Source organism: Triturus cristatus, chromosome 8 (assembly GCF_964204655.1).
Source record: "Triturus cristatus chromosome 8, aTriCri1.1, whole genome shotgun sequence".
Lineage (NCBI taxonomy): Eukaryota > Metazoa > Chordata > Amphibia > Caudata > Salamandridae > Triturus > Triturus cristatus.
This window is the reverse complement of record NC_140591.1, coordinates 73888574-73915699: the sequence shown is the minus strand read 5'-3', so window position 1 is coordinate 73915699 and position 27126 is coordinate 73888574. Positions and strand designations below refer to the sequence as shown.

The 27126-nt window shown below is 44.8% G+C and overlaps 1 protein-coding gene across 4 annotated transcripts in view; it reads right to left on the bottom strand.

The window, feature by feature from the left end:
* The window catches only part of POLQ (DNA polymerase theta), a 580345-nt gene that overhangs the window by 347446 nt on the left and 205773 nt on the right, over positions 1 to 27126 (bottom strand). For all 4 annotated transcript variants that reach the window (XM_085621032.1, XM_085621029.1, XM_085621031.1 and 1 more), the window contains exon 17: positions 22803 to 26317. In XM_085621032.1, coding sequence (XP_085477158.1) covers positions 22803 to 26317 — 3515 coding nt within the window. The remainder of the gene's footprint in view (positions 1 to 22802; positions 26318 to 27126) is intronic.

Sequence of the window (27126 nt, the reverse complement as noted above, 5' to 3'; positions counted from 1 at the left end):
ACAATTATCCAGAAGGAAAAAAAGTGTAATGGCGATGGAGCAACTTACACTTCTAAAGGAGAGTTTGTAGATTTTTCTGCGCTGTAGCCCGATTTTATTGATGATTTCGACAAAGAGTTAGTAACATTCAGAGATGCTGTTTACCTATTGGCTTGCAGAAGAAACCTCTCTTTCTTGTATTCTGTGGAGGGCTAAGCAGTATTCAAGTCTGCTGCTCATAAATGTCCTTACAACGAACATAACATAACTCGTATTGTTATTTTGAGTTGCTTGTTCGTTTTCTGTCCTCTGGGGGCAGTGGTGCTGTTGCAAATGCAAGCATCCAGGCATGAGAGTGGCATTCGCCCAGTATGTTGTATTTGCAAGTGGATTTGAATTATTGTTGGCTTTCTAAAATTTTAGCAGAATAAAAATGGTGTATATCAGTAGTCATTATGTTATGCTGCATCATGTTAATTTGCTTACGCTTGTAAGCGCGAAGGCGGGGGAGGGGCGGAGGCAGGGAGCAAGCAAGAGGAAAGACAGATGGTGCTGAAGGCTGGCGGTTCGCGCGTGCACGCTCACGTGAATGCAAGCTTGTCGCCAGCCAGCAGCACTTTGAAAACTCACCTACTAAAGTCTCTCCGAGCAGCGCATGCGCGCTGACTCAGTGAGACCTAAAAACAGTTTCCACCTATAGGTGTCGGTAATGTTAATACCAGGCCAGTCATTTCCACAACATTGACACTGTAAGTTCTAGGCCTTAAAGTAGAAGAGCTCCTTAAATGAATCTGGAAGTGAGAGAGATCGTGGTTCAATGCCACATGCAGACTTTTCTGCAGTATTCTGAATAATGCATGCATGTTTTAGGACTGCCGGCTTCAAACACTGCCTCTGTGGAACATTTCTGTAAATCTCCTCCAGATGATAAAAGTTGCCAGACACTTCGGAAAATTAGTGCGCGGCGTTACCGCAAATATGTCATTTCACCCCTAGTGTCGCAGCATCCGCTGCCAGAAACTACCAGAGCATTACTAGAATATTTTACGTGCAAGTCCACAGCCTTCATTTTACAACAGGGAATTGGCACGATAGCAGCAGGAATGTACGCAATATTTTGGCACTGGCCTCGAGTTTTGGTGCATGACACTACTCCCACTAGTTATTTCTCCAAGACTTCTCCAAAAAGAAAAAATACAGACGTGCTCCCCATCGTTTCTGGAAGGTGCGCGGTATTACCGTTACTCTTCGCGGTATTACCGCATCAGGAAGTGACGTTACAGGAGTTGTTTGTAATGCTTCGGAGAAGAAGAAATGCCGGGTCTGGTCACCTTAACCTCTCCAGAGCATTACCAGTAACGTTAACAAGAAGGGCAAGTCTCTTCAAGACTTTGAAGAATGTGCTTTATGTATATATTAAAAAACTCCCTCATAGCGCTGTACAAAACCCTTAAGTCACCCTTAATCACCAAAACACCGCAGCACATCACACGACACCACCCAGAGCATCATTCATGGTGAACAGGAAAAAACAAACGGCAAGCCAAGGTAAGCACTTCCAGTCCATGTAAAGTTATAATTTGTATAGTGGTGCAAACTCTTCCCACACCCGCCGTCAAAGGGTGTTATATAGAAGCCAAAGATAAAGAAGTTGGGAGGTGCACTCGTTTCAGAGTCAATGAGATGAAGTGAGTCGCTTATTCCTTGTAAAAGTCCTTTTATTCAACAAATTCGTTCAAAACTGGCACACAGCCAACGCGTTTCATTCCCATTTCATTGCCAGTGGGAACTTCATCAGGGCTCAATAAAGATTTTTAATCCAAAGTTGGCATCAAATATGAAGGGCAAATAAAGAGCTATCTCAAACTGAACAAGTCCCAATCAAATTATATAACCAGACTTGTCAGCTCACCATTATAATGTGAGACGAAGTATCTATTGAATCTTTGATCCGTAGTAAGCCTCAATAATAAGGCGAGTAGGGTTTCAAGCGGCATGATAACCGACAGTAACTGTTGGTTATCATGCCGCTTGAAACCCTACTCGCTACAGATATTCCCTCTCACCGACTATAAGTGAGTCTTTTCAAGCCTTTCGACTGGAATGTTTCAGACTGAAAGTGCCTTGTATTTATTCTTTATTATTGAGGCTTACTACGGATCAAAGATTCAATAGATACTTCGTCTCACCTTATAATGGTGAGCTGACAAGTCTGCTTATATCATTTTATTGGGACTTGTTCAGTTTGAGACAGCTCTTTATTTGCCCTTCATATTTGATGCCAACTTTGGATTAAAAATCTTTATTGAGCCCTGATGAAGTTCCCACTGGCAATGAAATGGGAACGAAACGCGTTGGCTGTGTGCCAGTTTTGAACGAATTTGTTGAATAAAAGGACTTTTACAAGGAATAACCGACTCACTTCATCTCATTGACTCTGAAACGAGTGCACCTTCCAACTTCTTTATCTTTGGCATCATTCATGGTGAGTTAAGGTTTTGTGTAGCGCTGGATACTCAATAATTTTACACGTTGTGCAGCTCTACATTAATAAACGGGGGTTATATGTGCACACGCGGGCGGTAATAAATCTGCCTTGCATTCTTTTAAGGGGGTTGATTGATGCCAGCTTTTCAATTAATACGAAATTCCTTGAGAACATTATTAAAGAGTGCGCAGCAGACAGACTGCACATAACTGCCTCCTGAACCTATCATTAGCGGAGTCTCTCCCTGGATACCATGAATTCCTGGCCAGGCAGCTCTAGAAACGTCCCAGAGGGGGGAGGAGCACGGAGCCGAAGAAAATGAAATATGAATAATTGTAAATAAGAGGAAGGGCCGGTTCTGCTGCTTCGGCTCTGCTCGCACATAGTGTTTTTTAGTTTTGTTTTTTATTTAACAGACCTGAAGCACGAAGGCGGGGGAAGGGCGGAGGCAGGGAGCAACCAAGAGGAAAGTTAGATGGCGCTGAAGGCTTGTCGCCAGCCAGCAGCACATTGAAAACTCACCTACTAAAGTCTCTCCGAGCAGCGCATGCGCGCTGACTCAGCGAGACCTAAAAAGCAGTGGTGCTGTTGGGGTTGGCAAGGTGGTGCGGAAAGGCCCAGAGAGCAAGCAGTAGCCCTGCTTGTGATAAAATGTTCAAGAGCGGAATCAGCTTTGTTCCCAAACAGGCGATTCCCATCAAAGGGCATGTCCATAAGAGAGGACTGAACATCACCCAAGAACCCAATTGATTGCAGCCACGCATGGCGGTGTATTGGAACTATGGTGTCTAAAACAAAATGTGAAATAAGCTGCATCACAACCATCTAGAATTGATTTAGACAACACAGGATGAAGGTATTTGGGCACAACAGAGAGAACTTGTGCTACGAATCCCAACTGGCATTGAGTAGTGTCCCAACAAACAGCTAGTGTTAAGAGATCAGAGGGCCATGCTGGGCGAAAAAAAAGACACGTTTTCTGAATCTTTTCACCTGCTTAGATTCCCTATCACAGGGAGTGGTGGGAAATGTGTTGGGATTAGAGCAGCTGGCGGAAGCCTGTAAACTAGGATCTCTGTGAGGGGTGTAATGAAAGAAAAGCTGGGTAACCAGGAGCAAGGCGATGGCGACTGGCAATCTGTCGATTGACTGGGGGAGCAGAACAGGGTTTGGCCCAAACCGTCAATAAGGAAATTGCCATTGCCTCGTTAAATGGAAGAAGGAGGCCTTCTGTCAAGACACTGGTTTTAAACTCCAATGTGGAGAGGTGGTGGTCAATTTCTTCAGCCACCGTATGCATTCCCATGAAATAGAAAGCAGATTTCTCTGTGGATGGTCCGGGGGGGGGGGGGGGGGGGGGGGAACAACTGTCACCGGGGAGATATCTAGGCCACTAACATCTTGTAAGTCCAGTTGTCATCCTGGTAGAGCTGAGAGAGCTCATCACCCTCGTCAGAGTCATTATCCAAATAAAGTCCCAAAAAAAGAATGCATAGAGCTTTGTCGACATTGTGGTAATTCAAGTGGGGAAGCAATGCCTTGGGCGGATTTAGGCACAATGTCGGTCGATGGTCGGACTGGGCTGGAGAGAAGCATCGGACCGCCTTCTTAGGTGGTGAAGTCGGCATCAAGGTGCCATGGGCTGTGTTGGAAAAGAGATGGAGGTAAGATAGGCTCAGAGGGTGCAGCTAGCGCAGACGGCAAACCCGTTGGCGATATCCCGCTTGGCTCTTTGGGGCCAAAATAAACAACAAAGGGATTTGGTAGGGATGGAGGCATGGTTGCTTGGAACTCTGATCTGAGGCAGCATGGCTGAAGGTGCTGGAAACTCGGGTTGAGCAGGAACCAGCTGCAGGATTGGCTCCTGGCTGACTGACTTCTGGAGCAAGATTGAAAATGGTGGCCCATCGCTTGCTCAGACGAATGCGAGTGGTGCAAGGGAGCAGATTCTTGATTCGATTTCTTGTGTTTCTTACGCTTGTCTTATGAATTGGAGCATGACAAAGACAAAGAAGGGGCTCCGTCGACTTCGGGAACGGGACCAAGATTGACCTTTGGATGCAGAGCACAACATGGAAGGGTCCTGGTACAGAGTCCTCTTACGCTTGGTGACAAAGTTTCACCTCGAATTCGCCCGATGTCCTTAGGGTTCATGGCTGAACCCCAGGCATCACAGGCACACCTAATGGCGATCCATCACAGACATTTGTTTGCAACAGTCCCTACAAGGCTTGAAAATTTCGTTTTATGCGGTGACATCCCTTGCACACAGAAGAAAATTTGGAAAATATTGAGTTAAGTGTCTCTGAGAACCAAGACGGAGCTATGGATCCATGTCTGGTGGCGTGGAAAGAACGGAACTGACGTCAGCATGTTGAAGTGGTGCCTACATAGGCCCCACATGCCATTTCTAGAGCGGAACAACGTCTGAATAGAGCCACATGACACCACCTTTCAGCATGCAGAAGTACTTCTGAAAAGTTTACAGATCCAGTCTGACGCCTGGGGAGTATTCAGAAGGTGAGGAATCTGCGGCTAGAAGTCTCAGAAACTAATATACAGGAGTAAATGTATTCCTGTGGGGCTATATTGGGCAGGAGACTGGGAATACTCTAATGCAGAAATTCTGCAAAGGGCAAAGAATAGCTTTGAGTGTTGGCGCTACTAGGAGTTCCTCAAGGCTCCACCACATATATTTGCCATACTGAGGTGAGGATGGGCTATCTGGAAGATGCAATCAGAGAGTCCCCAATGCTACTATGGCTCAGATTTTGGGGGAAGCCAGAGGCCGGTCAACTATCAAGGACTGCATTACATTAGATAATATGTCTGCAATTCCTTGGCTTACCTATGTGAAACAGGCATTCACCACATCTGTTTTTTTAATGATTGCGTTGAGTAAGTAATGCGAAAGTCCAACCTATGTAGACTGTTGTCTCACATTCGGTTTTGACAACTACTTAAGGACTGGAATCTAATTTAATCTTAATAAGAAACTCGCAAAACAGATTTTAGCTTCATGCCTCTGTTTTAACACATTGCATTGCACCTTATTTGCTTTCCCTACTCAGGAATCCTGGTTTACAAATGTTCCCAAATGTCCCTGTGATAACATCTCAGCTCAAAGCACTACCCACTTTATTTTTCAGCGCACTCTATCTAGCGCCTCTCAAAAGCGTTTCTTGGCACCAATACTATGAGTGGCCAATAGTAGACAATACAAGACTGAGGTCCTTAGAATCTCGCCACACAGTTATTCATTACATTAGGTGTGCTTTTATTGTCAAGGACAAGATACTAAGTGACAGAATGTTTGTCATATTTGGAGGAAATCTACTAAAAGAAATGGAACAACCTGGATGTAAGGACAATCGTATTGTTCTTAATTATGTTTTATACCAGCTGTATTTTGTTGTTTCATACTTTTATGGCTATTTTAGCCGAATAAAGGAATTGAATTGATTGACTGACAGTTGTAACACAACATGGGAGAGAGCTACCTCGAGGTGCAGCTTCTTACTCCGCCTTCTCTATATGGCCTGGGCCTCCACATCTGAATGATTACCCAAGCCATGGCATGAAATGAATTTGACTGGGAGAAATACTATCCGACCAGATTCTGAAGGGCCGCTCTGCCAGGCATGTATACAGAGCTGTATACTGTCAATAAATGCACAGAAGCCCAAATACTAACTTTACAGGAACAAATATTTTTCATCCTATCAGATGGACTCTCAGATCCTCAGCACATAAATTTAGTGCACCAGCTGACTGGCCATTAGAAGCAACTGACATCCAATGCCCAGTCCTAGCTTTCCACGCAAAGTAGCCGTGGCAGTCTGTGAGAGAACATAAACACGGTCTAAGTTACATTTACAAAACATCCTTTCTGAGAAGTTTTTGGTCAGTGGAAGAACAAGGACAGACAAAATAAATCATATGGAAGGGGAACACCACTGACTGTTTGATGATCGTGCCGAGGAGGATTCAACCAGTGAGGGTGGCCCTCGACATCTGAATCACCTGAACTTTGACTAACCTGCACATTCCTGGCCTGTCCACGCAAAACTGGACTTCTCACAGCGTAAGCAATGCGTCAGCATGCGAAGTACGTCAACGACAACCCAGTGGACAGGGGCCAAATGCTCTGCGCCTTTTTGACACGTATCATTATTTGAACATCTCACAGTAATCCTACTTCTTACATTCTTTTAGCTGTATGCCAAGTATATGGCTATGTCTCCATCAAAAAAGTAGATTATTTAGACATAGGGTAATTGTATAAGATTCCCTGTTAATTCATAATGACTAAACGTTAAATGTAATTCTATCATGTACATTTCTGCCAGAAAGTTTCACGCTGTTTCATCTAAGAGCCAATCTGGATATGCATGTTCACCACTTTTAAGACAGATGGCATTCAAGCAGCAAATAATTCTTGGTCAAATATGCCTGATACGTGACGGGTCATTCGTCTGTTTTAGGCTAATCCAAGATCATCAGCGGTATATATGACCGTTACTTGTTAAACATGATATTGCTAAATAGTTGGAAACAATTGCTTTGTTTTATTCACCTCACTCTGTTAATAGCCGTTATTGATTTCTTACATTTTTAAATACCTTTTTATTTTAATGGTATTGTATATTCTGTGGCATATATAATATTAAGTGAGAATTAAATAACTTGCTCAAGAGTAGCAATGTTTCTGATGCAGAGAGGTGATAAAGCCTGGACTTCGAAATGAAGATCTGTTTCCTGATCGCTCCATCTGACTGGAACTTCCTGGACTAGTGAACACAGTTGACCTTTCCCCAAACTGAGCATGAGGGAGGGAGAGGGTCTCAACTAATGCCTGGAGCTTGGGGCCGATCACTCTTGAAGGTCAGACAGTATGGACTGATGGTGATGAGGCCACTGCTTTTCAGCAGAAAGGAACATGTTGACATAGGGATGAGGCACCCCTGAGGAGGGACGGAAGATGGGGCGTTACAAGGACAAAGAACAACTTGAATAGCGACCCAGCAGGGAATTCGGCATGGCTCTGCAAAGCCTCCAAGGGTAGTTGATTTTTGGGACTGAACGAAGAAGTTGGGTGAACCGGTATGACCACTACTGAATTTGAGTGCAACACCCCACATCCTGTTTCCTGCCCATGGCCCTCCAGTTCTACGCTATTCGGGACCAGGAGCTGCTGGACATGTATGGTAGAGTGGGTTACAGACTTCATTTTTTTAAAGGGAGTCTGGTGTGCTGCAGGAGCGGGCAGAGGCAGTCGATTCTGGGTGCTATTTTCTACAGAAATCTAAAATTTTGATATTGCTGATAATCAATGAAATAGCAGGCAATCTCTTGACATAAGCCTTTCACCCTCTATCAGAGTGCACCAGCCCTCCTTGACTAGTACATCACTACGGGGGGTGAAGAAAGCAATGAATCACTGTTCTGTGAAACCCACTCATTCAAACTAAGAGAGGAAAAGAGGGAGAAAGAAACAAAGGGAAGAAAGGAAGGAGGAGATAGTAATGAAGAAAGGGGAGGGCAACGTATGCCTATTGTAGAGTAGGAATACACCATGGGGAGGCATGCCAGTCAAAGTGTATGTCAGGAGAAATGACACCAACTTAAAATGCTTTGCCAGGAATTTTTCTTGCTCATTAAACTTGTGCTGCATGAAACAAAACAAAACAAAAATACTGCTGCTATTAGAGGGCACTAGTAGGAGTAATCAATCTTTATTCAATTTCTATTTAAGAGATTCATAAAAGCACATAAAAAACATAACATACAGAATTGACAGTCATCTCATTCTTTACACGCTCTTTTAAAAACATTTAAATCCATTGCTTTCACCCCATTATGGAGGTAGGACTATTAGACCATTTGGCCATCATAATATTATCGATTTTCTGCATTTTATGATACTTTTCAAGAACATTGATAATATCCATGTCATAAACTCATTTTCTAAAGATTGCAATGTTAAAAACGCAGGTCGACATCTTCTAAAACCAAGGTTTTTTAAATCAGGTACTAACCATTTTTTCGCTTGTATATTGTAAAATTTACAGAAGAGAACTGCATGGACTGTCGATTGCTCTGATCTATCATCACAGGGGCATAATTGCATCACCCTGGCCCAATCATTCATATTCGGGAAACTGATAATTCTATGTAGTGTACCCAATCTAAATCTTGTCAACAATAGTCTGTCATAGGTCCACACACTAAGATAAGGTATGGTTAAATACTAAAGGTTGTTAAAATCAGTTAGGGATGCAGTACTGTGGGTTTGTAAATTTCTTCTGCTAGTCTGAGTGATTCAAGTAGGGACATACATTTGGCTTTCAGCTCTTTTCTTGAGATGGTAGTCATTGTGCTAGGTTCATTATAAAACTCTGGGTAACCTAAGTCATACATGAAATCCCGGACATATTTTAACCATTTCATTCTTACGGCACCAACCATACTTAGAACATCAGTTACAATCTCCCGATTTAGATGAGTTTCTGGGCCTTGCCATATCCTATACCAGGGCATGATTGGTTCCATTTTAATTAAATCTGTTATGAATGGACCCTCAGTTCCGAGTGGCAGACGTATGATGATGCGCTGCTCGGGAGTGCCAAAATATATCTCAAAAACTGATTTTCAACAATTTGTAAAGAATACACATTACAATGTCCCCAAACTCCTGCACCATAGATGGCCATCGAGACGCACTTTGCCATATAAATTTGCAATAGTACTTGCGGGGACCTCCTACCTAATTTTTTTGAGAAGTTGACTAGAGCTGCGGTAGTTTTAATCAAAGCAAGTTTTCTCGCTTGCACTGCTTCAGCCCATGTGGCTTTGTGGTCAAATAAAATTCCCTAATAGTTAAAACTGTTAATAAAATCTATTTTTTGTTCATCAAAAAACATATCTCTACATATATTGCTGCCTGAGCCGCACCTCATGACAAAGTTTTTTGTTGTATCCACCCTTAAACCTAGATCGTGCATAAAAGCTGCAAAGCAATCTAATAGTCTTTGTAGACCCACTTGGGTGCGGCACATCAGGACGGCGTCATCCGCATACAATAATGCCGGTATGACCCGTCCTTTTATCATAGGGAAGTTTTAGCTGACATTCATGAGTGCTTAGCCTAGCCCATTTATGTAGAGATTAAAAAGGAAGGGGGCCAACACGCACCCTTGCCTGACCCCCGACTTAATTTGAAATGGGACTGTGCATTCTCCATTTGAGCCGTAACGTACTCTGGCCTTGGCATTCTGGTATAGTTGCTTTAAAAAATGTATGTTAGTATGGTCTACCCCTAAATCCTGGAGCACTCTCCAAAGCCTGTCATGCCTCACACAGTCAAAGGCTGCGGCGAGGTCAACAAATGCTAAAAACAGCCTTCCTTTTTTTAAAAGAGTATATTTGCCAATCAAAATGCTCAAATTTAAACTTTGTTCGGTAGTTCCCAATCCCTTACAGAATCCAAATTGCAGATCGGAGAGTATCTTATTTTCTTCGGCCCAATCTTGTAGTCTCTCTAATACGATACGTCCAACAATTTTTGCCAGGGAATCCAACAAGGATATCGGTCGATAGCAAGTGGGATCTTGTCTATTGGCTGTTTTGAAAATGGATTCCGACCATGACTCTATAAGCTTGGAGGAGCAACTAGCCGTGATTACTTGTGTAAGAAGCGGGCCCCATAATGCTATATTACTTTTAAATAAATCGACGGGGATCCAGTCTGGTCCAGGAGCTTTCCCTACCTTGCAAGCCATAATCGCTCTATTTACCTCATCCAGGGTAACCTGGAGGTCGGTTGATTTTGCTGGACATGGTGATGTCATTTCATCATCATCCTCCAAGTGCATTTCCACTGCATTGGTACCGTCAACGTTATTAAATATTTTCAAGAAATGTTCCACCCACTGTACTTTCGTGATTGCAATTTCAATGGTAGGAGCCTTCCCGATTCCAAGAAGGGCATCCTCACTGCCCTACAGAAGGCCGCCCCATCTTTGGACATAGCGGTCTCCTGCAGGGTTTGCGATAGCTCTTCTCTTAATTCCTCCTTACGTGCTTTAATTAAATTTTTATAGACCCTCCTCCCATCTCTTAGGCCTATCGGGTTTTTAGGTGTTTTATGGGTCAAATTTTTCAAGATTGCATATGCCTGCGTGCACTTTGTGTCAAACCATCCTTTAGTCTTTCTAGATGATTCTGTCTTTTGTACTCAAAGAGCCTCTTTAATGGCCTTAGTAATATGTTGAAAGGCCGTTAAAATCCTTTCGTATGTTGCATTCTCATCTAGGATGGCTGCTATTGCCGAATTACTGTTTATCACAATCGTCTTCGTGGCTTCTAGTGGATCTACCATCAACCATTTCAAGGCATAGCCATTAACACTATTCATTGCCAGATTCTGTGGGGCATGAATAAGGAAGGTTATGCTCATGGTTTGTTTGTTGTGTTAATTGTGTCAGGGAAACGCTCTGTGGAAAGTGACAGCTGAAAATAATTTCATGAGTTTCAAATGATTTCACTCTGGTCGCATATCTATTTAAAATTAGGATATAATCTATAATAGTAGAGAATTCTTTTCCATTAAAAGTACATGTAAAGGGAGCAGGTTTGGTGCTGATTTCATTCGCAAAACCCAGATCATGACCACATACCATTTCATTTAGAACTTCCCCGTACTGCAAATGTGGGAAATGGGTTTCACTTTTCCCCTCCTTATTCATAATGCCACATATAACCTTACCATTATTTGGGCACAATACTATATTAATATAGCCCCCCCAAATAATAAATACCTCCCCCTTCCCTTCACTTTGCACCGTTTTCAAAGCATTGCCCAATTTTTCCAAAATTCTCCCAATCTGGTCCGATTGGGCATTGTTATAAAAATGTACCCAAGCTTTTTGTCAATATACAATAGCAACACTTGATAATATATTTCATCGTATTTTAATTCTATTTTCCTGACATTTAACATGTTAGATATATAAATGTCTAGACCCCCCTTAGCCCTCCCGTATTACCCTGCTAGAGCTGCCGTGTGATATGTTCGATACCCATTTATGTGAATAGCCTCCCTTAGCCATGTCTCTTGAAAGCACACAATGGAAAACCTCTGATATAAAATCATACCACAGCGAATTAGCTAACTTGTTCGTAGTCCTGCTACGTTCCAATAAACCAATTTTGTTTGATTAGCTGCTATACTACATGCTCCTTTTGGCATAATTACATCTACAGTTTGTAAGATAGGGACAGTCAATAGTATCTGTGATTGATTATTTCGTGGATTCGGTACACTGACCTCTGCCATTTGATTGGCTTTGGGTACCACCTTGGGCATCTCAGGTAATGCTGGGAGTTCGGCTGCTATCAGAAATAATTCTTGGGAGCTATTTGGCTCTACATAAAGTTTGGAAAGGCTATTGGTATTTGGTTTAATAGGCTTATCTTTAGCTACCACCTTCTTATTTCCATATTGTGGTGTTACCTCCTTTTCCAGTCAGTCTATCTCTTCTAGACTATTCAGGATTTCATATTGATTTGTTGTTTGGACATTATACCTAGGGTGGCTCTCACCTACATAGTTCCAGTCACTATTTGTAAATCCACATAAATTTGGGGGTTTAAAGAAATGACCTAATGGCACAACATTAACATTTTGTGGCCTAATAAAGTCTGTCCCTAGTCGCTCTAAAATGGTTCTCACCAAATAAGGGGAACCAAAAGTCAAGACCACGCAATCCCCTGGAAGGGCTTTGTGGGTTTTACCTACCCAAGCCGTTCTCCTGACCATTTTAAATTCTAAAAAAAAGTGCCCTGTTTAATCCAGTCCTGGTACTCAACCAATGTAAGGGATTTATTTCTTAGTGCCACCCAGGATTCGTTTTCACAAGTAGGGAGCTGCGGGACATTTGCCAAAATTACAGTATAGGGGGTGACTCCGGGAGGGAGAGCTAAGGCTCTACCAGTGGGTTCAGTATTAGCTTTTGGGATACACGTGGTATTAAACTTGGATTGACTACAATGTGAGGGGGTGTCATTTACTTCCCTCCCCCGGTAGTTTTCTTGTTTTTCCCTTCGCCCACTTACATTTTGATGAGGGCTTTCTGTACCAAACTGAGTTTTCGACCCCTCTGTTCCCATCTGGTTAACCTAATTTACTTGTTTACTCTTGTCATTATTACTGTGTGCAATGTTCTTCCCGAGGAGTTTCTCTAAAGCTACCTCTATGTTTTTTAGCCTCTCATCCATCTTCCCTAGTGACTCTTTATGAGTGCTCTCTAGCTCTCCAAGTTAGATGGCAACTTTTCTTAGATCATCCCTTGAGGTTTAAGACTCCTTCATTGTTGGTTGTCTCACATTCTGACCTACTTGCGCTAAGTTTGGTGCCTTTTTTTGCTTTGTCACCTTTTTTTGCTGTTAGGTGCTCGGTGTTTTTTGACACAGAAGATCTCCTTGTGTAGCCCTATTTTCACCCTCTGGATGTCTTGCACGTTTTAATGGGGGTGGAGGTTCACTATCCTCTTCACTAATCCACAAATGATCTGATATATTTTGTACACAACCATTTTTATGGGAAATACTTTCAGTCCCCTTTGTCGTCTGGATTCTCTCAGGTGATGTTTGCTCCATATTTAAGCTTTCTCCTCTAGCTTCGGCATTTCGAGTCTCCTCGACAGTACATATTTGTTTTTCGATTGCCCCCATCGCACCAGTCCAAAAATTTAATAGAGATGAGCATGAACTTATGACCTTCTTGGGCTCGGGCTTATTAGAAGGTCCTTTACTGGATTCTGCCTTTCTTTTCCCTATTTAAATGATTAATTAGTAGTTTAGCAAGAGAAGAGTAAAAGTAAAGCCATGTATTCGTTGTGAGCTGCTAAGACTACTAATATACTGAGGAGGCGTAAGGGGCAAGTATACGAGGCAGCTTGGATCAGTCACAAAGTTATCTATTCAAAATTGGCTGAGAGTTACAAAGTATCCACTATTGCTGGACGTTACCGGTGCTCACTAGGCTAGCGAACCTCTGCTAGCCAAGAACCAAGAGGTGGGGGCCCAGCCAGGCCTCTTCCGATCTATGACGGGCCCGTCTTGGCCCGGTCTAGGCCCGGGCCGCACCCGGGCAAGCCGCGTGCGCTTCCCACGCTGCGGGACGCCTCCGGGACTGTTGTAGCACTCCTGGGCTGGTTCTCCCGCCTCCTGGCTGGATCTAGGGGTTGCGGTGAAAGTGCCAAGTGCTTGCTGCTGCTGGAAGAGGTTCCCGCGCTGCGGGACGCCTCCGGAACTGTTGTAGCACTCCTGGGCTGGTTCTCCCGCCTCCTGGCTGGATCTAGGGGTCGCTGTGAAGGTGCCAAGTGCTTGAAAGCACTAACTATTAGAGGGTTGGCTAAATCCTCCATGTTCTTGCCAATTAATGGGTACCTCTCAAATATCTCATGTTATGTTTTGTGTATTTGTAAAGCATACCATCATCCGCAGAGATATCCTGGGACTGAGCAGGTGTGTGTGCTCTCCTAGCCCTGCCTATGGTAGGCTGGTAAATTGAAAGGCCATGGCTTCAGCTTCTTCTGGAATTCAAGAAGAGAGGAGGAGGCTCTGATGTGGAGTGGGAGGCCGTTCCACCTTTTAGGAGAATTGTAAAAGAACACCCGTCCTCCTGGTCTGCTTTGTGCATGCGTGGGATGTGTGCGAGTATGAGTTGTGGGAGCGAAGGTATCAGGGTGGTTGGTGGAAGGAGATGCGACTGTTCAGGTAGGTGTGCTGCTAATAATCTGTTGTTCACTGTGTCCAGCTGCCAGGCTTCCTGCTGCAATCCAGCAGGGTGCTGCTCAAATATGCAAGAGTTCTAGCCAGTGTGCCAACCTGCTAGTTTTCCCTTTACCATATGTTTATCCTAAATGCCACGGTTCAGCAAATATTAGTTGATTAGGAGATAGTACCCATAAGGGTGTCATGGTTCTGAAACTGTAGGATTGACATATCCAAAGACAGACAGAGAAGCTAATAGCCAAGATTAACAGTCTGTAGGAAAGAGAAAGGTTTTAACCTGTCTGCAAAAGGAAAAAAAGTTGTGTTCTCCACGACAATGAAGAGGAAACTTTTTCCAGAAGATCATAGGCATAGCTAGCACAAAGAGAAAAAACACAGAGAGCAAACGGCAGCCAAGGCAGTGTTGAAAGATGACCAAAGAACAATGAAGACTGGAGGAGATTGAGAACAAGAGAGCAGCAGTGCTCTGGACAATTTGGATTAGTATCAAAGCAAGCAAAGAAGATCAAGAGAGAGCAAATCTCCATAATCAAGACAGCACAACAGACTGGATTACAGCTATACTGCAGTCAATAGGTAGAAAGTAGGTTTTTGTGAAGGCAGTATTTATATTACAATTAGTCCATACTGTCCCTATTAGGTAGCAAACGTTAAAGAGCTGTCAAGGAAGAAGCCAAGATTTCTGACAGAAGGAATAGGAGACGAGCTAAGTTTACTAGGCCACTAGGCAGAAGTCTAGATTAATAATGGTGGAATGGTGGCTGCAGACAATCAGGACCTTGTTTTAGTCGGAGTTAAACTTGAGACGGTTTTGAAACATTGAATACTGCGGATAGACAGGAGCAGAGGATGGATTGTGCACTTTCCCATTCGCCAGCAAGTATAATCTGCGTGTCGTCAGCATACATCATAATAAGTCCATAGGAGTAAATCCAGTCAGTAAAATAGGTCATATAAATGTTAAACAAGGTGTGGCTAAGGGACGGGCCCCGAGGGACGCTGCATGAAAGGGTTCTAAATTTCAACCGCATGGGTAGCAACGAACAGTTCGAGAAAGCCTGCCCAAGAAAGGTTTAAGCAATAACACGGTGTAGGATGGAAAGCTTGAATTAACCTCAGCCACTGGCAACTGTTCGTCCGCATCCAAGTCCATCGTTTTTTGCTCACCATGCCACCTCAGTGTGGACCCAGCCATTTGCAAATCAGTCTTGAACCTGCTCCAATGGGAACAGTCCAGACCGAACTGCCACGTCAGGTCCTGTCTGAGGGAAAGATGTGCAATCAAGGACCGGTTTCGCCCTGATTAGGACTCACCAGCCAGTTATAGCTTGGTTACAGTGGCACACTGAGCACGGGACCCACGTGTGGGCATACCCATCGCACTTATGGCGGCAACTGCAACAATAACAAGCATTGGCATAGCCAATATATCTCGCCTTTGGGACCTTATAAGTGTTTAGCCATGCAACAGTTGCATAACTAAATACTTATAAGGTCCCAAAAGCGAGACCTATTGGCTATGTAAAGCGGCCGTGCAGCCGCAAAAGTGAAAGTAATTGCGATAAAGCCCGGCGCACGCACCCGCGCACATGCACTGTAGCACTAGGCTGGCCTGGTGGCACTTTTTGGAGCCCTCTCAATAAGTCTCGCCAGACCAGCGCATGCGCTGTGTCAGGCGAGACCTAAAAAGGAGATGGATGACATGTTTGAATTAACCTCAGCCACTGGCAATTGCTCGGGCAACAGTTCATCTTTTTTTGCCCACCATACCACCTCACTTTGTACCCATTCATGTGCAAATCAGTCTTGACCTTGCTCTAATCGGAACAGTTCAGCAGTACAGGCTGGACTGTTCTCACTGGAGCAGGGTCAGCGCTGATTTGCATATAGCTGGGCCCAAACTGAGGTGGCATGGTGTGCAGAATAACTACGGCCTGAGATATGGCCCGAGCAATTGCTAGTGGCTGAGATTAATTCAAGCATTACATGTATGTATTTTCATTTATAGAGCGCACTGTAACCCTACGGGCATCACTGTTTTGTATATCAAGAAGGGTTCAAGGAATGTCTGGGCAAGGCTAGTGACCCCATAAGAGCGAAGTTTAGCCCGAAGGGGGGAGCAACCCACGGTGTCCAAGAGGATCAAGGCGGCACAGAAGCTCTGAGAAACACGTTTCTTACCTTCAGTGATGCCTTTTCTGGTAGAAACTATCTGACCACAGATGCCTCACCTTAGAATATTGCCTAGGCGTCAGACTGAACCCGGAAAATCTTGAGCAGTACCTCTGTGCACCGGTAGGGGGCGTAGATCGACTCCACATCCACGTCAAAAGTGACACTGCGGTGCCCAGATATGCACCATCCCGGCACGCTGACATGAGTTTATTTTGTTACTATTTTCGCGCCCAAAACGCAGAGCCATGTAAAAACCTATGTTTTGAGGAATGTACGCTATCTAATGGAAACATTAGGGTAGGATCCCAGTTTGCAGAGCGGAAAGATGGGAGGATTGGTGAGGAATTTGCGGTTAGACAGTCACTACCAGAAAAAGCAGTACAAAAGGTAACTAACTTGTTCTTCATATGGAGATTTCTAACCGCAGATTCCTACACAAGCAATGTCCCCACCAAAGGTGGATCTGCAAGCTGGCTTAAACCAGAAAAATCCTGGAGGACCGAATGGGCATTTTGCCCGACTCGATGAACCTGACTGTTCAAGTAGTAATGCTTAGTGAATGTGTGTGGGGACACCCACACAATGCGTGGCAGATGTCCAGGAGAGGTATCCAGAGTGCCGACGCAGTAATAGTGGCATTGGCGGAATGGGCCCTCAAGCTCTCAGGAGCATGCTTCTTAGCCAATGAATAGCAGATTTTAATGCAGAATACAATCTATTGAGAGATGGACCGCTTCTGCACAGCCTTGTCCTTTTTCGCTCAAGTGAGTCTGATAAAGAGCTGATCGTCCATCCGATGGTCCTTAGTGCGATCAATTTAGAACGAGAGAGCTCTCTGCGGGTCCAGATGATGGAGTCAAGAAAGGAGAAAACTGGACCACCCCCCTAACCTGTGCAGATGAGCTGCAACCATGGCCATCCCATTCGTGAACACCAGAAGGGCATCGGTAAGGCCGAAAGGGAGCAGAGCAAACTGGAAATGCATGTGGCGCACAGTGAATAGCAGGTAAAACCGAGGGCCAGGTGGATGGGAATTTGCACACACGTGTCCTCCAGGTCCAGTGCCACCATCCTGACTCAGGGTCCAGCACAGACAGAACCTGAGCCAATGTAAATATCTTGAATTTGTTTCATTTCAGGAAGTAGTTGAGAGGGCACAGATCTCGTATAGGACATAGGTCTCCATCTTTTTTGGGCACCACAAAGAAGCAGAAATAACAACCAGGCCTTAGGTCTGGCACAGGCATCCTCTCAATGGCTCCTTTGTACTTCCTGATGGAGCAAGGACAGATGGTCCTCCGTCAGCCATTCATGGGAAGGAGAAGGAAGCAAGTGTGGAGGGGTTTCCACAAATGGGAGACAATACTCTTTACGAACTATCTGGAGCACCCACTTGTCGGAGGTTATCGCATACCATTGGGGCAGGTGATCCCTGATCCTGCCCCCAACGGGATGGTTGTGTTGCCTGGACGGTGCACTAAAGCTGGCAGCTGGAGGGGTGAGGGACTGGACAGCACGCTGGGTCTGGCTCTCGCATCCTCTGAGATACACGGCCCTGCCCACGAAAGGACTGAACAGGCTATTGTACCAGAGAGTACGGGTGTTATTGCGGATGCCCATATGTGCCCAAGCAACAGGCGCAGTAGAGCAAATGGACTGCTGCTGGGACTGGGCAAACAAGGAAAGCCTGAGAGATCTGGCGATGAACCAGCCGTCCCGAAACCATTGAGCAATGTGTCATCTTTGTCACTAAAAAAGGTGGGAGCCCTCAAAGGGCATGTCAAATAGCGACACTTGGACATCCCCCAGGAACCCTGTGGGCCACAACCAGCCATGGCGACGCAGCACTACCATAGAAGCCATGGCTCTGCTTAGGGAGTCCATGGCATACAGCTTACAACTGATGGCGAAACTCACTGCATCTTGACCAATGCTTGGTTGTAGATAGCTTGAACCTCCTCGGGAAGCATAGGGAGCAGCTGTGCAACTGAGTCCAACACACATGGCGGTATCGGCTCAAGAGGTATGTGGTGTTCACCGCAAGGCTAGGCTTGGTGAAAGAGAAAATATGCTTCCCAGAGGTGTCAAGCCTCTTGAATTCCCTTTACGGTGGGGTGAAAGGGAACACATTTGGGTTAACCTTCGACGTTGAGGCCTGAACAACCAGGCTCTCCAGGGATGGGCGTTGGGAGAGGAAGGATGGGTCTTTGGGGTCTCTTTGGGTGACTGCGTCGGGAAATCATGTGATTTACAAGAGCCCTTGTACAAGGTTTGGCCCAAGCCCCCAGGAGAACGTCAGTGAGGAACTTGTTAAAAGGCAGTAATGGTTCAGCCGAACTGGTCTCCGAGTAAAGCCCCTCCATCAAGACGTTCTGGACCTCGATAGCAGGCAGCTGAAGGTCAAGGACCTCTGCCACCCTGCGCATCACTGTGGCCTTGAGGGTAAAGCATGTCAGAGTCCGGTGAAGGGTCCAGGCCACGGGCATCACCCAGCTCCTCTTACCAGTCTTCACCTGGCTCAGGGTCCTCTTCTAGTTGACCAGAATGCTTAGAAAGGTAGTGTTGATCTAGGAGTGGTAGGTCCAGAAGCAGGTAGGTCCTGGATGGCGCCGGCATTGATGTTGGGCGGTGCCAGAAATAAGAATGGGTTCATCGTCGAGTGACACAGGTGGCGTTGAGGACAGCACCAGAATGGAAGGGGCCATTTAGGAAGAAGGCACCCATGACAGTGTTGCTCCATATATCTAGGGGTGAACCTAGAGGACCCGGGTGGCATCGGGGGTGAACCCACCAGTGGTAACCCAGCAGAGGCACTTCTTGGTTTCATGGGGCCCAAAGGTGAACCAAAAGGAGTCGGTGGCCCAAAGATGGCGTGCATGGAGTAATACAATCCTTTAAGTTGGGCTGGTGTCGCTCTGGCTCCAGGGAACTCAGGGTAGCACGGAGTGGGCGAGGGCGTCTCCTCCGCAGGTGGTGTGTGTGAGTGGGACTAGCAGTACAGTGTTTGGACGGGAAAGTCAAAGAACGCCTCAACTTCTTCTTGTGCTTCTTGGACTTACCCGACTTAAAGGAAAAACTCTTGGATCGCAAAGTTGATTGTCAGCAGGAATGTCCTTGCGATCTCCCGAGGGAGCAGTGCGGAACCTTCTTTTTTTTTTTTTTTTTTTACTACAATCGGATGAGGCGATCAGAAGCATTCAATATCCAAGAATTTAAGCTATTGGCAAACCCTTACCCGAATTCACTAGCATTGCAGGGAGTGGATTAAAAAGTTTCTTAGAATGATGTATGGTTAAGCGAAGGCCAGTGTCAGAATGCAGTGGAGGAAGAAGAGGCAGGAGACTTATTAGCAATAGGAAAATGAATGGAGAAAGGTACAGCAAAGTGATTGGTCCATGGAAGAGTAATGGCATAGGTAACAAATACTGCTAAAATCATCAAAGTAGGGTCTAGTAGAAGACTGGCTAGGGTGTGGAATAGGGAACGGATTGAGATAAGCAAAGGGTCAAGTACATGCCCAGACAACCTTTGTTGTTGGAATACAATAGATCCAGAGATTAAATCACCTAAAACTGAATGCTAAGAAGCTTTTATGGCAACTAGATTGAAAAAGTCATGCAGGATGGATAAGAACTTGGCAGTAGGGTACGGTGGACAGTAAATGAGTATACAAGTGAGAGTGTTAAATGGGGGAGATGGAGATGTTACATACCATGGTTATGGCCAAGGATAGTCAGCTTGAAGATGTGTGTGATACTTATAGCAAGTTGTGGAAAACCATGGCCTATCCACATCCAGGTCTAGAAATATGATCGACTCATAGAAGCTTGTATCAAAGGTGAACTGCAGCAGTAATATTGTAGTAACATGTTTGTAATAAATGTCCACCTTCTTTTAGTTCACTGTTAGACAATGCACCAGCCGCATTAGGATGTTGTATATATCTAGACTGTGGAGGAGGGCTGCGAAGAACTAATGTATACTAGACTGGATGTATAAAATGTTACAAGCTATGCACATTGTAATGATGTAACGGTAAATAAGAAATGCAATAAAATATGTTACAAAAAAAAAAAAAGGTGAACTGCAGCAGTAAGGTTAGGGGCGGAGCAAACATGGAATTTCAGTAAAACTCATGGAATTGGGTTTTATGTCTTGGTAAGGAGTGAGTACTGAGAAGGCAAAAAAGGAAGCCGGGAGGATGCACCAAGGGAGCGTGAGCAGTGGAGCACTCGAAAAGAGGGTGGGCAGTAAGATGTAAGGGATGTATGTGGCAGTGGCAGAGTGGTCCTGGAAGGATCCTAGCATGCACACTTAACAATGGCTGCTTGCTGTAACGCCCTGAACGTCTCAGGATCGTTTAACAGACACGATAATGAGAACGCAACCACTTGTGAAGGTTTAGTTATTTTAATGAAGGCAAAAATAATACAAGGAATAAACAAAGGTTATAGTCACTGGAATCCTCCAGGCTAAGTACGTTACCAGCCCACAGCACGGATGGTCCTAGCCGTCCTCTGCATATACGCCGATCCCGGCGTATGCCAACAGAGGGCAGAAATGAAATGGCCGACAATGCCAATCGGTAGGCTGTGAGGGGCACGAAGAGTGTTGGGGAGAATCGAGGAGTCAGGGAAACACCCAGCCGGGGTCTCTACCTGAAGGGAGCAGCCGCTCAACCTCTTCCTCAGACTGCACCGGGACGCGGAGTCACCTCCTGGTGATGCGTCACCGATACCCCAATCACAAGCAAAGAAGACTGAACCGAGAGCAGCCGCTCGATCGATCCTGTGGACTTCCGAGTCTGTAACGCGGCAAACACCTCCTGGTGTGCGTTACAGCTGGCAGTCCCTGTATCTCTGGTCGGGCTGGGAGTTACGACTCCAACCAGCAAAAGCGCCACTGCGCTTTGACTCAGCCGAGTCAAAAAGCGAAGCTCAATGGTTATCCGGTAGAGCTTCCGGGTCCTTCACAGGTGACGATGGGGCAAGACACGGCCCAGGGAGTAACGACTCGACCTACCTCCGTTCTTGCCTTACTGGAGCACCACTCCGGAACACTGCTCTTCACTAAGCAGGTACGTCGGTGTAAACACAATATCCGACAGCGTTGTACCTCCCGGTTCCTCCCTTTATAGGGCGTGTTTTCCTTGAGTTATGTAACAGCTCTCCTGTTTACATAAGGGCGTGTTTTCCTTGAGTTATGTAACAGCTCTCCTGTTTACATAAGGGCGTGTTTTCCTTGAGTTATGTAACAGCTCTCCTGTTTACATAACCTCTCAACCGCTAAGCATCCTGGGAGATGTAGTCCGTTTTCGCTGGTTACCGTTTTCCTCCCCTCGCATGACAGGAATTCTTGACACTTGCCCACTTCTCCCATGTTCAGGGACATTAGATCAAGCGAGGGAGCTGATATTCCTTCCCTGTTTTCTTGAGTCGTTTTACTCCATAGCTGAGCTCAGAGCATCACCAAGACTTCCTCTGTGCTCTGGAGTGAAGGGTACTGTGCCATGTAACATTTAATGTAGAAAAAAAGAAGAAGCTAATACTAGGAAAGAATCTTCAGGGTATTTTGCCAATTCGCTTACAGTCAGAGAAGCAAATGAATTCACAGTTTTACCCTCATGATAGAAAGTTGCTTTGGTTTTCGGCAACCCTATAAATTAACTGTGTGCTTCCCTGAAACTGGAAAAGAGATAGGACATGTACCTAAAACCTTAAAGTATGTCGTGGTCACACCACAACAACAAGAAGGGGAAAAAAAACTAATAAATATTGTGAAAAGGATAGTACAACTCACAATGGAATAACCGATCTAAAACTCGATATTGAAACAATATTCAGCTGGGATTAGCCATATGGAATGAAGCAAACATAGTGATCATGTCATAATCTCTATAAGAGTGCTCACACTGGGATGAGAACCTCCTCTTATACAAAATTTGGAAAATGGAGTCAAATTCTGGTTTCTTCACTTCAGAGTCTGTCACAGTACTAAAAAGCTTAATTTTGCCACAATAGAAAAATTAGCCCACATTGCAGCAGCCCTCTAGAAAACCTCCAGCCTTCCCTATACTTTAATTTGCCTTCACCGAGGTTATTGACACCAGTCCAACACTAGGCAAATCTTGAACCATTTCTCAAATAAGGTGATGAAAATTTACTATATAACCGGCACAGCAAAGGGAGTTTTCAAATAATAAAAAATCTGTATAAGGAAAGAATCCATCAATAGAAAATGTGCTGGCACTTTTTATTATCTTTGCTTTGCCCACTGATGATCTTTGTTGCACTCAAATCATGCAACAGTCTGCATCTTACACAGAGATGGATCAAATACAATAAAACATTGGACAACTCACCTTGTTTGAATCTCCCACCGATTGTGGTCCTGGGAGACACTGGCAATTTCCTCCTCTCGCATGCTACAGAGACGGCAAACCTCTTCTTGCAACTCCATTCTTCTAGGAAGGTCTTGAAAAGTGTGTGATCACTTGCCACATCAATGATTGTGAAGTTCTCAGAACTGGAGGGCACTGGTGGCGAACCCTGCGACAACTTCAAGGAAAAATCTGCATCTATGATCGAGTTGTCTTGTGGGGAGTCCTGTTTAGGCTTTCCTCTTTCTGGTTGAATGAAATGCACATTTAACTGTTGATGGCCTAGGACACCCTGATGGTTTAGTGAATGCAATGGTGGGATTTCATCTACATGTTTAAATGTATTGGATTTGACTGCTTTTACAGATGATATGCCAATTATTTTAGAGGTACCTGCATCTGGAGTTAGACAGACAAGTTCATTCCTGCTGTCCAGCGTATGTGCTGATTTTCTATTGTTCTCTGCAAATGACAAAGGTGTAGAATTTTGACTAGGAGGAGCCAAGATCTCCAATTTTGTCTCTACACTTGGGAGATTTTGTTCTACGGCAAGGAAGCAAGAAAAAGACTGCTTTGCGGGGAGTGATTTCATGACAGTACCAATGCCATCTTTAACATTCTTGGTGGCTACCTGTCTAGAACACACTTGTTCAGGCTCCACGACAATGGGTTTACTAGTTGACTGGTCAGGCCACTGATCTAAAACATCTTGCATGCCGGGGGTCAAGTCGAAAGAATTATCGGACCACAGAGCTGGGCTATCTTGTTTATCCACAGCAAACATGACTTTCTGAGGCCCTTCATTGTTTTCTGAACCAGACCAAAGAGCTGGGCTACCAAGTTTACCCACACCATCTTTGATTGCCTGAGACTCTCCATCACACGCCACAATGTCCTTAGGTGGTGTTGTTTTTGATTCGATGTGAATGGGTGACGGGACACTTGGTTTATGTGCAATTGTGGGCACCGAACTGTCCCCAGTAGCGGACATTTGAAAAGTATCTGCAAATATGAGCGATATGTCATTCCATTGTGTTGGGTCTTGTGGCCCCACCTTATTCAGAGAGGTAGATGGTAACGTCTCAATGGGTCTTTCACTTTGTGTCTTTTGTAGTGCATGAACAGTACAAGAGCTGGTAGATGGCTCTGTGGGGGGTCCTGTGCCTTCACCTGGTAACCCTGAGTCAGAGTTCTCAGATTTGTCACCTGGTGATGGGCCCTCAGTAAAACTGTCGAACAGGAAACTGTCACTCATGTTCAGGAGAGTATCAGTTTCTAGGCGACTATCTGCATTCCTCGCTGCTACACTGCTATGCTGGATGTTCGACGGGGAAGAACCTTTGCGAAGAACTGGCGAGGCACTCTCCTCTATTAAATCTTGGCTACGATAAGCCTGTAAAAAACTCTGGAGTTGTGTGTCAGTCAGGGATACATCCTTTTCTTCAAGCCAAGAACTGCCTTCTTTAGATTTAAATAGAGGCAGTAATAATTTAGGGCTTCCTGGTGCCATTTCCTTAATGCAGCCGGGACCAGCTGGTTCCTTTACAGCACTTGAGGTCACCTGCTGGAAATGGTCCATTTTGTTAAATGCTGTACTTGGAGCCGCACCAACATATCTAATATCCTCAGTTTGTAAAACGCTGGTGCGGCCTTCTTTCAGTAAGCATTTTTGTTCAGGCATTGCTGCCAGCTTTGTGCCTTTCACTACCTGTTGTCCTCCAAATTCTGCTGCCACCTTCTGCTGAATTATGTTTTCTGTCTGAGTATCCAACTGGAAACTATCTTCAAATTCTCTGGACGTTGAATACAGGTCTGGAGATTTGTTTTTTTCAGCAGAGAAAGCATTTTGTGGCCTTTCCACGCTGGAGCTATTGATGAGATATTTTGGATCCTCAGTTGCTCTTTTACTTTCTTTTTGGAACAGATATTGATCATTGCAGTTTGTGCTACTTTGATCTTCTCTCCCCTTATCCGACTGGGCACTATCTCCAACTCCAACATACTCGTGTGTGATTAGCATGTTGTTAGCTGCCTTCATATTCCTCGGGTCCTCACTGGCCAATGCGGGCTTGACAGTCATTCGCCTTGATTCTTGATCGGTTGTAAGTTGATGTGTTTCGGCCAATTCTGAGTCAATAGTCTTGGAGTTTCCTGCAGATAAAGTATGGCCTGCTCTTATATGGTTCTCTGAATTCTTACACAAATACTTTGCATTGGCACTGCTTTCAGATACAACAGCTGTTAATTGATTATCTTTCAGCTTGTTAGGGTTTGAAAGACCAGTAACAAAATGTTCTGTTTGTAGTTTCACAGTTACTGCCGTGCTCTGTAACGCACATTCAGAGGACTGTTGAGATGGCGCCCCCCAGGTTTCTAAAATAGGATGCTTATTGACTGCTAAAGTCCTCAAAACAACGTTTTCATTCATATTTTGAAGCACAGTTCTTTCATCTGATTTACTACAACAGGGAGCAGAATCCATATGTGGCTTTTTATCTGATTTACTACAACTGGGAGCAGAATCCATATGTGGCTTTTTATCTGATTTACTACAACTGGGAGCAGAATCCATATGTGGCTTGGTTGAAAGACTGTCTATCTTTTTCATTGGCAATTCATTTGGTGCTGTGAAGCTTCTCTTGCCTTCAGATGTTCTGTTGGGCAGTGTGGAGGTAGAAATGTCTTGAGGTATACTTTTAACTTCTGATTTACTACAAGTGGGGACACAATCCATATTTGATTTGGTTGTGTAAGTGCCTAACTTTTTCTTTGGTAGTATCTTTGGTGTTTTAAAAGCACTTTTGTCTTCAGGCCGGCTTGTCACAGGTGCTTTGTTGAGAAGAGAAGAGGTAGGAATGAATTTTGCAGCCCCACAATTGGATAAACTTTCATTATGGTCAGCTCTAGGCTCTGTACTATTTTTCCCACAGGAAATATCCTCTTTAGAGAAAGAAGGGTTGGCTATGTTCTCTTTGCCCCTAGGGCAAGTAGATCTTTTTGCTTCTCCATCCAACAAGTTGTCCTGAAAAACTCCAATTTCTGGACCTTTAGAGGAATTTGCACAATTAGGATTCACACTTGATATTGTACTAGTAGCTAGAGGGTGTTTATCTACCTTGTGCTCAGTATGGCGCCGACCGTGTGAATCTTGCTTCGCTTTCTCAAGCACAATATTCTCTTTTTTCTTACGGCGTAGTTCTGCAGCTTTGCGTATGCTTTCAGCACTTGCTCCTTTGTGTTTGCCATCCCGCACAATGTCTGGTTCCACACTGCTCTCGAAAGACGTATCAGTGGAGGTGTCAGAGTCCACTGAGGAGTCTGGGTTCCACTCCACGCCCATCTTGGCTAGGTCCTCCTGCAGGAGTCTTCTAGCCTCATCCACAATGAGCTCTGCAGCTTCCCGCTCTGTCAGGGGCTTTTTCCCCGCCACCCATATACAACGTGTGTTGCGCCGCTCCTGGGCAGCCTCTTCGTCCTCGTCCACAGCCCTACGGGCACTGTTAGAAGAAAGACATAAAGCATGAGAATTACATACCAGAGATTGATTAATAAAAGAAAGTAAGCAAATTCAGGCCATGGACATTTAAGCAAACATATCAGGTGTTGCAGTTCTATGAATGTTCAGTTACACATAACGGAAAGAAGGTGCTAAAGCAAAGTGTAAATTAGGTGTAAGGTAAAGGAGGGTTGCAGGGGGTGTCTCACTATAAGAGTTGCTACTTACTTGTAATACACTGAACGAAACTCTCACCCTGTGCTGCTTGTAACACACCTAAAGATTTCTTGGAGGAGCTCCCAAGAGGTCTACAATACAGTGCCCAGTCTTGGCTTAACATTTTAATCCTGAAATGCCAAACTCTGTAGCTTTTTATCAGCTTTTTACCCATCTATTTAATTACCTAATTGCTTTATAATAGGAACTATTTCACAAAAGCATTTCAATTGAAGAGGAGGGTGTAATTCAGGCAAGGCAACGTAAGCATGTACAGTAATCATGTATAGTTCCCAGTGTATTCCGGTACTTGTAAATGTAAATGTAAATGTCAAGGTACTTATAGAGCGCACTGTCACCAGACGGCCACCTTGCGGTGTCGCCTTTACGGTTTCCTGTCGCTGATACTCATACCGCTGTGGAACCCCTCCTGGCTTTCCCTGTGAAGTGTCCACTCCTGGGCGCCCCCAAGGTGAAGCCAGGCATCCTTAGCGCTGTTGGGGCCGGTGTGGAGGCTAAGCAAGCTATTGCCCAGAGTTGCAGCGTGGGGCCCGTGATTAGAATAGGCACCGAGGCGAGAATAGACAGGTCCGA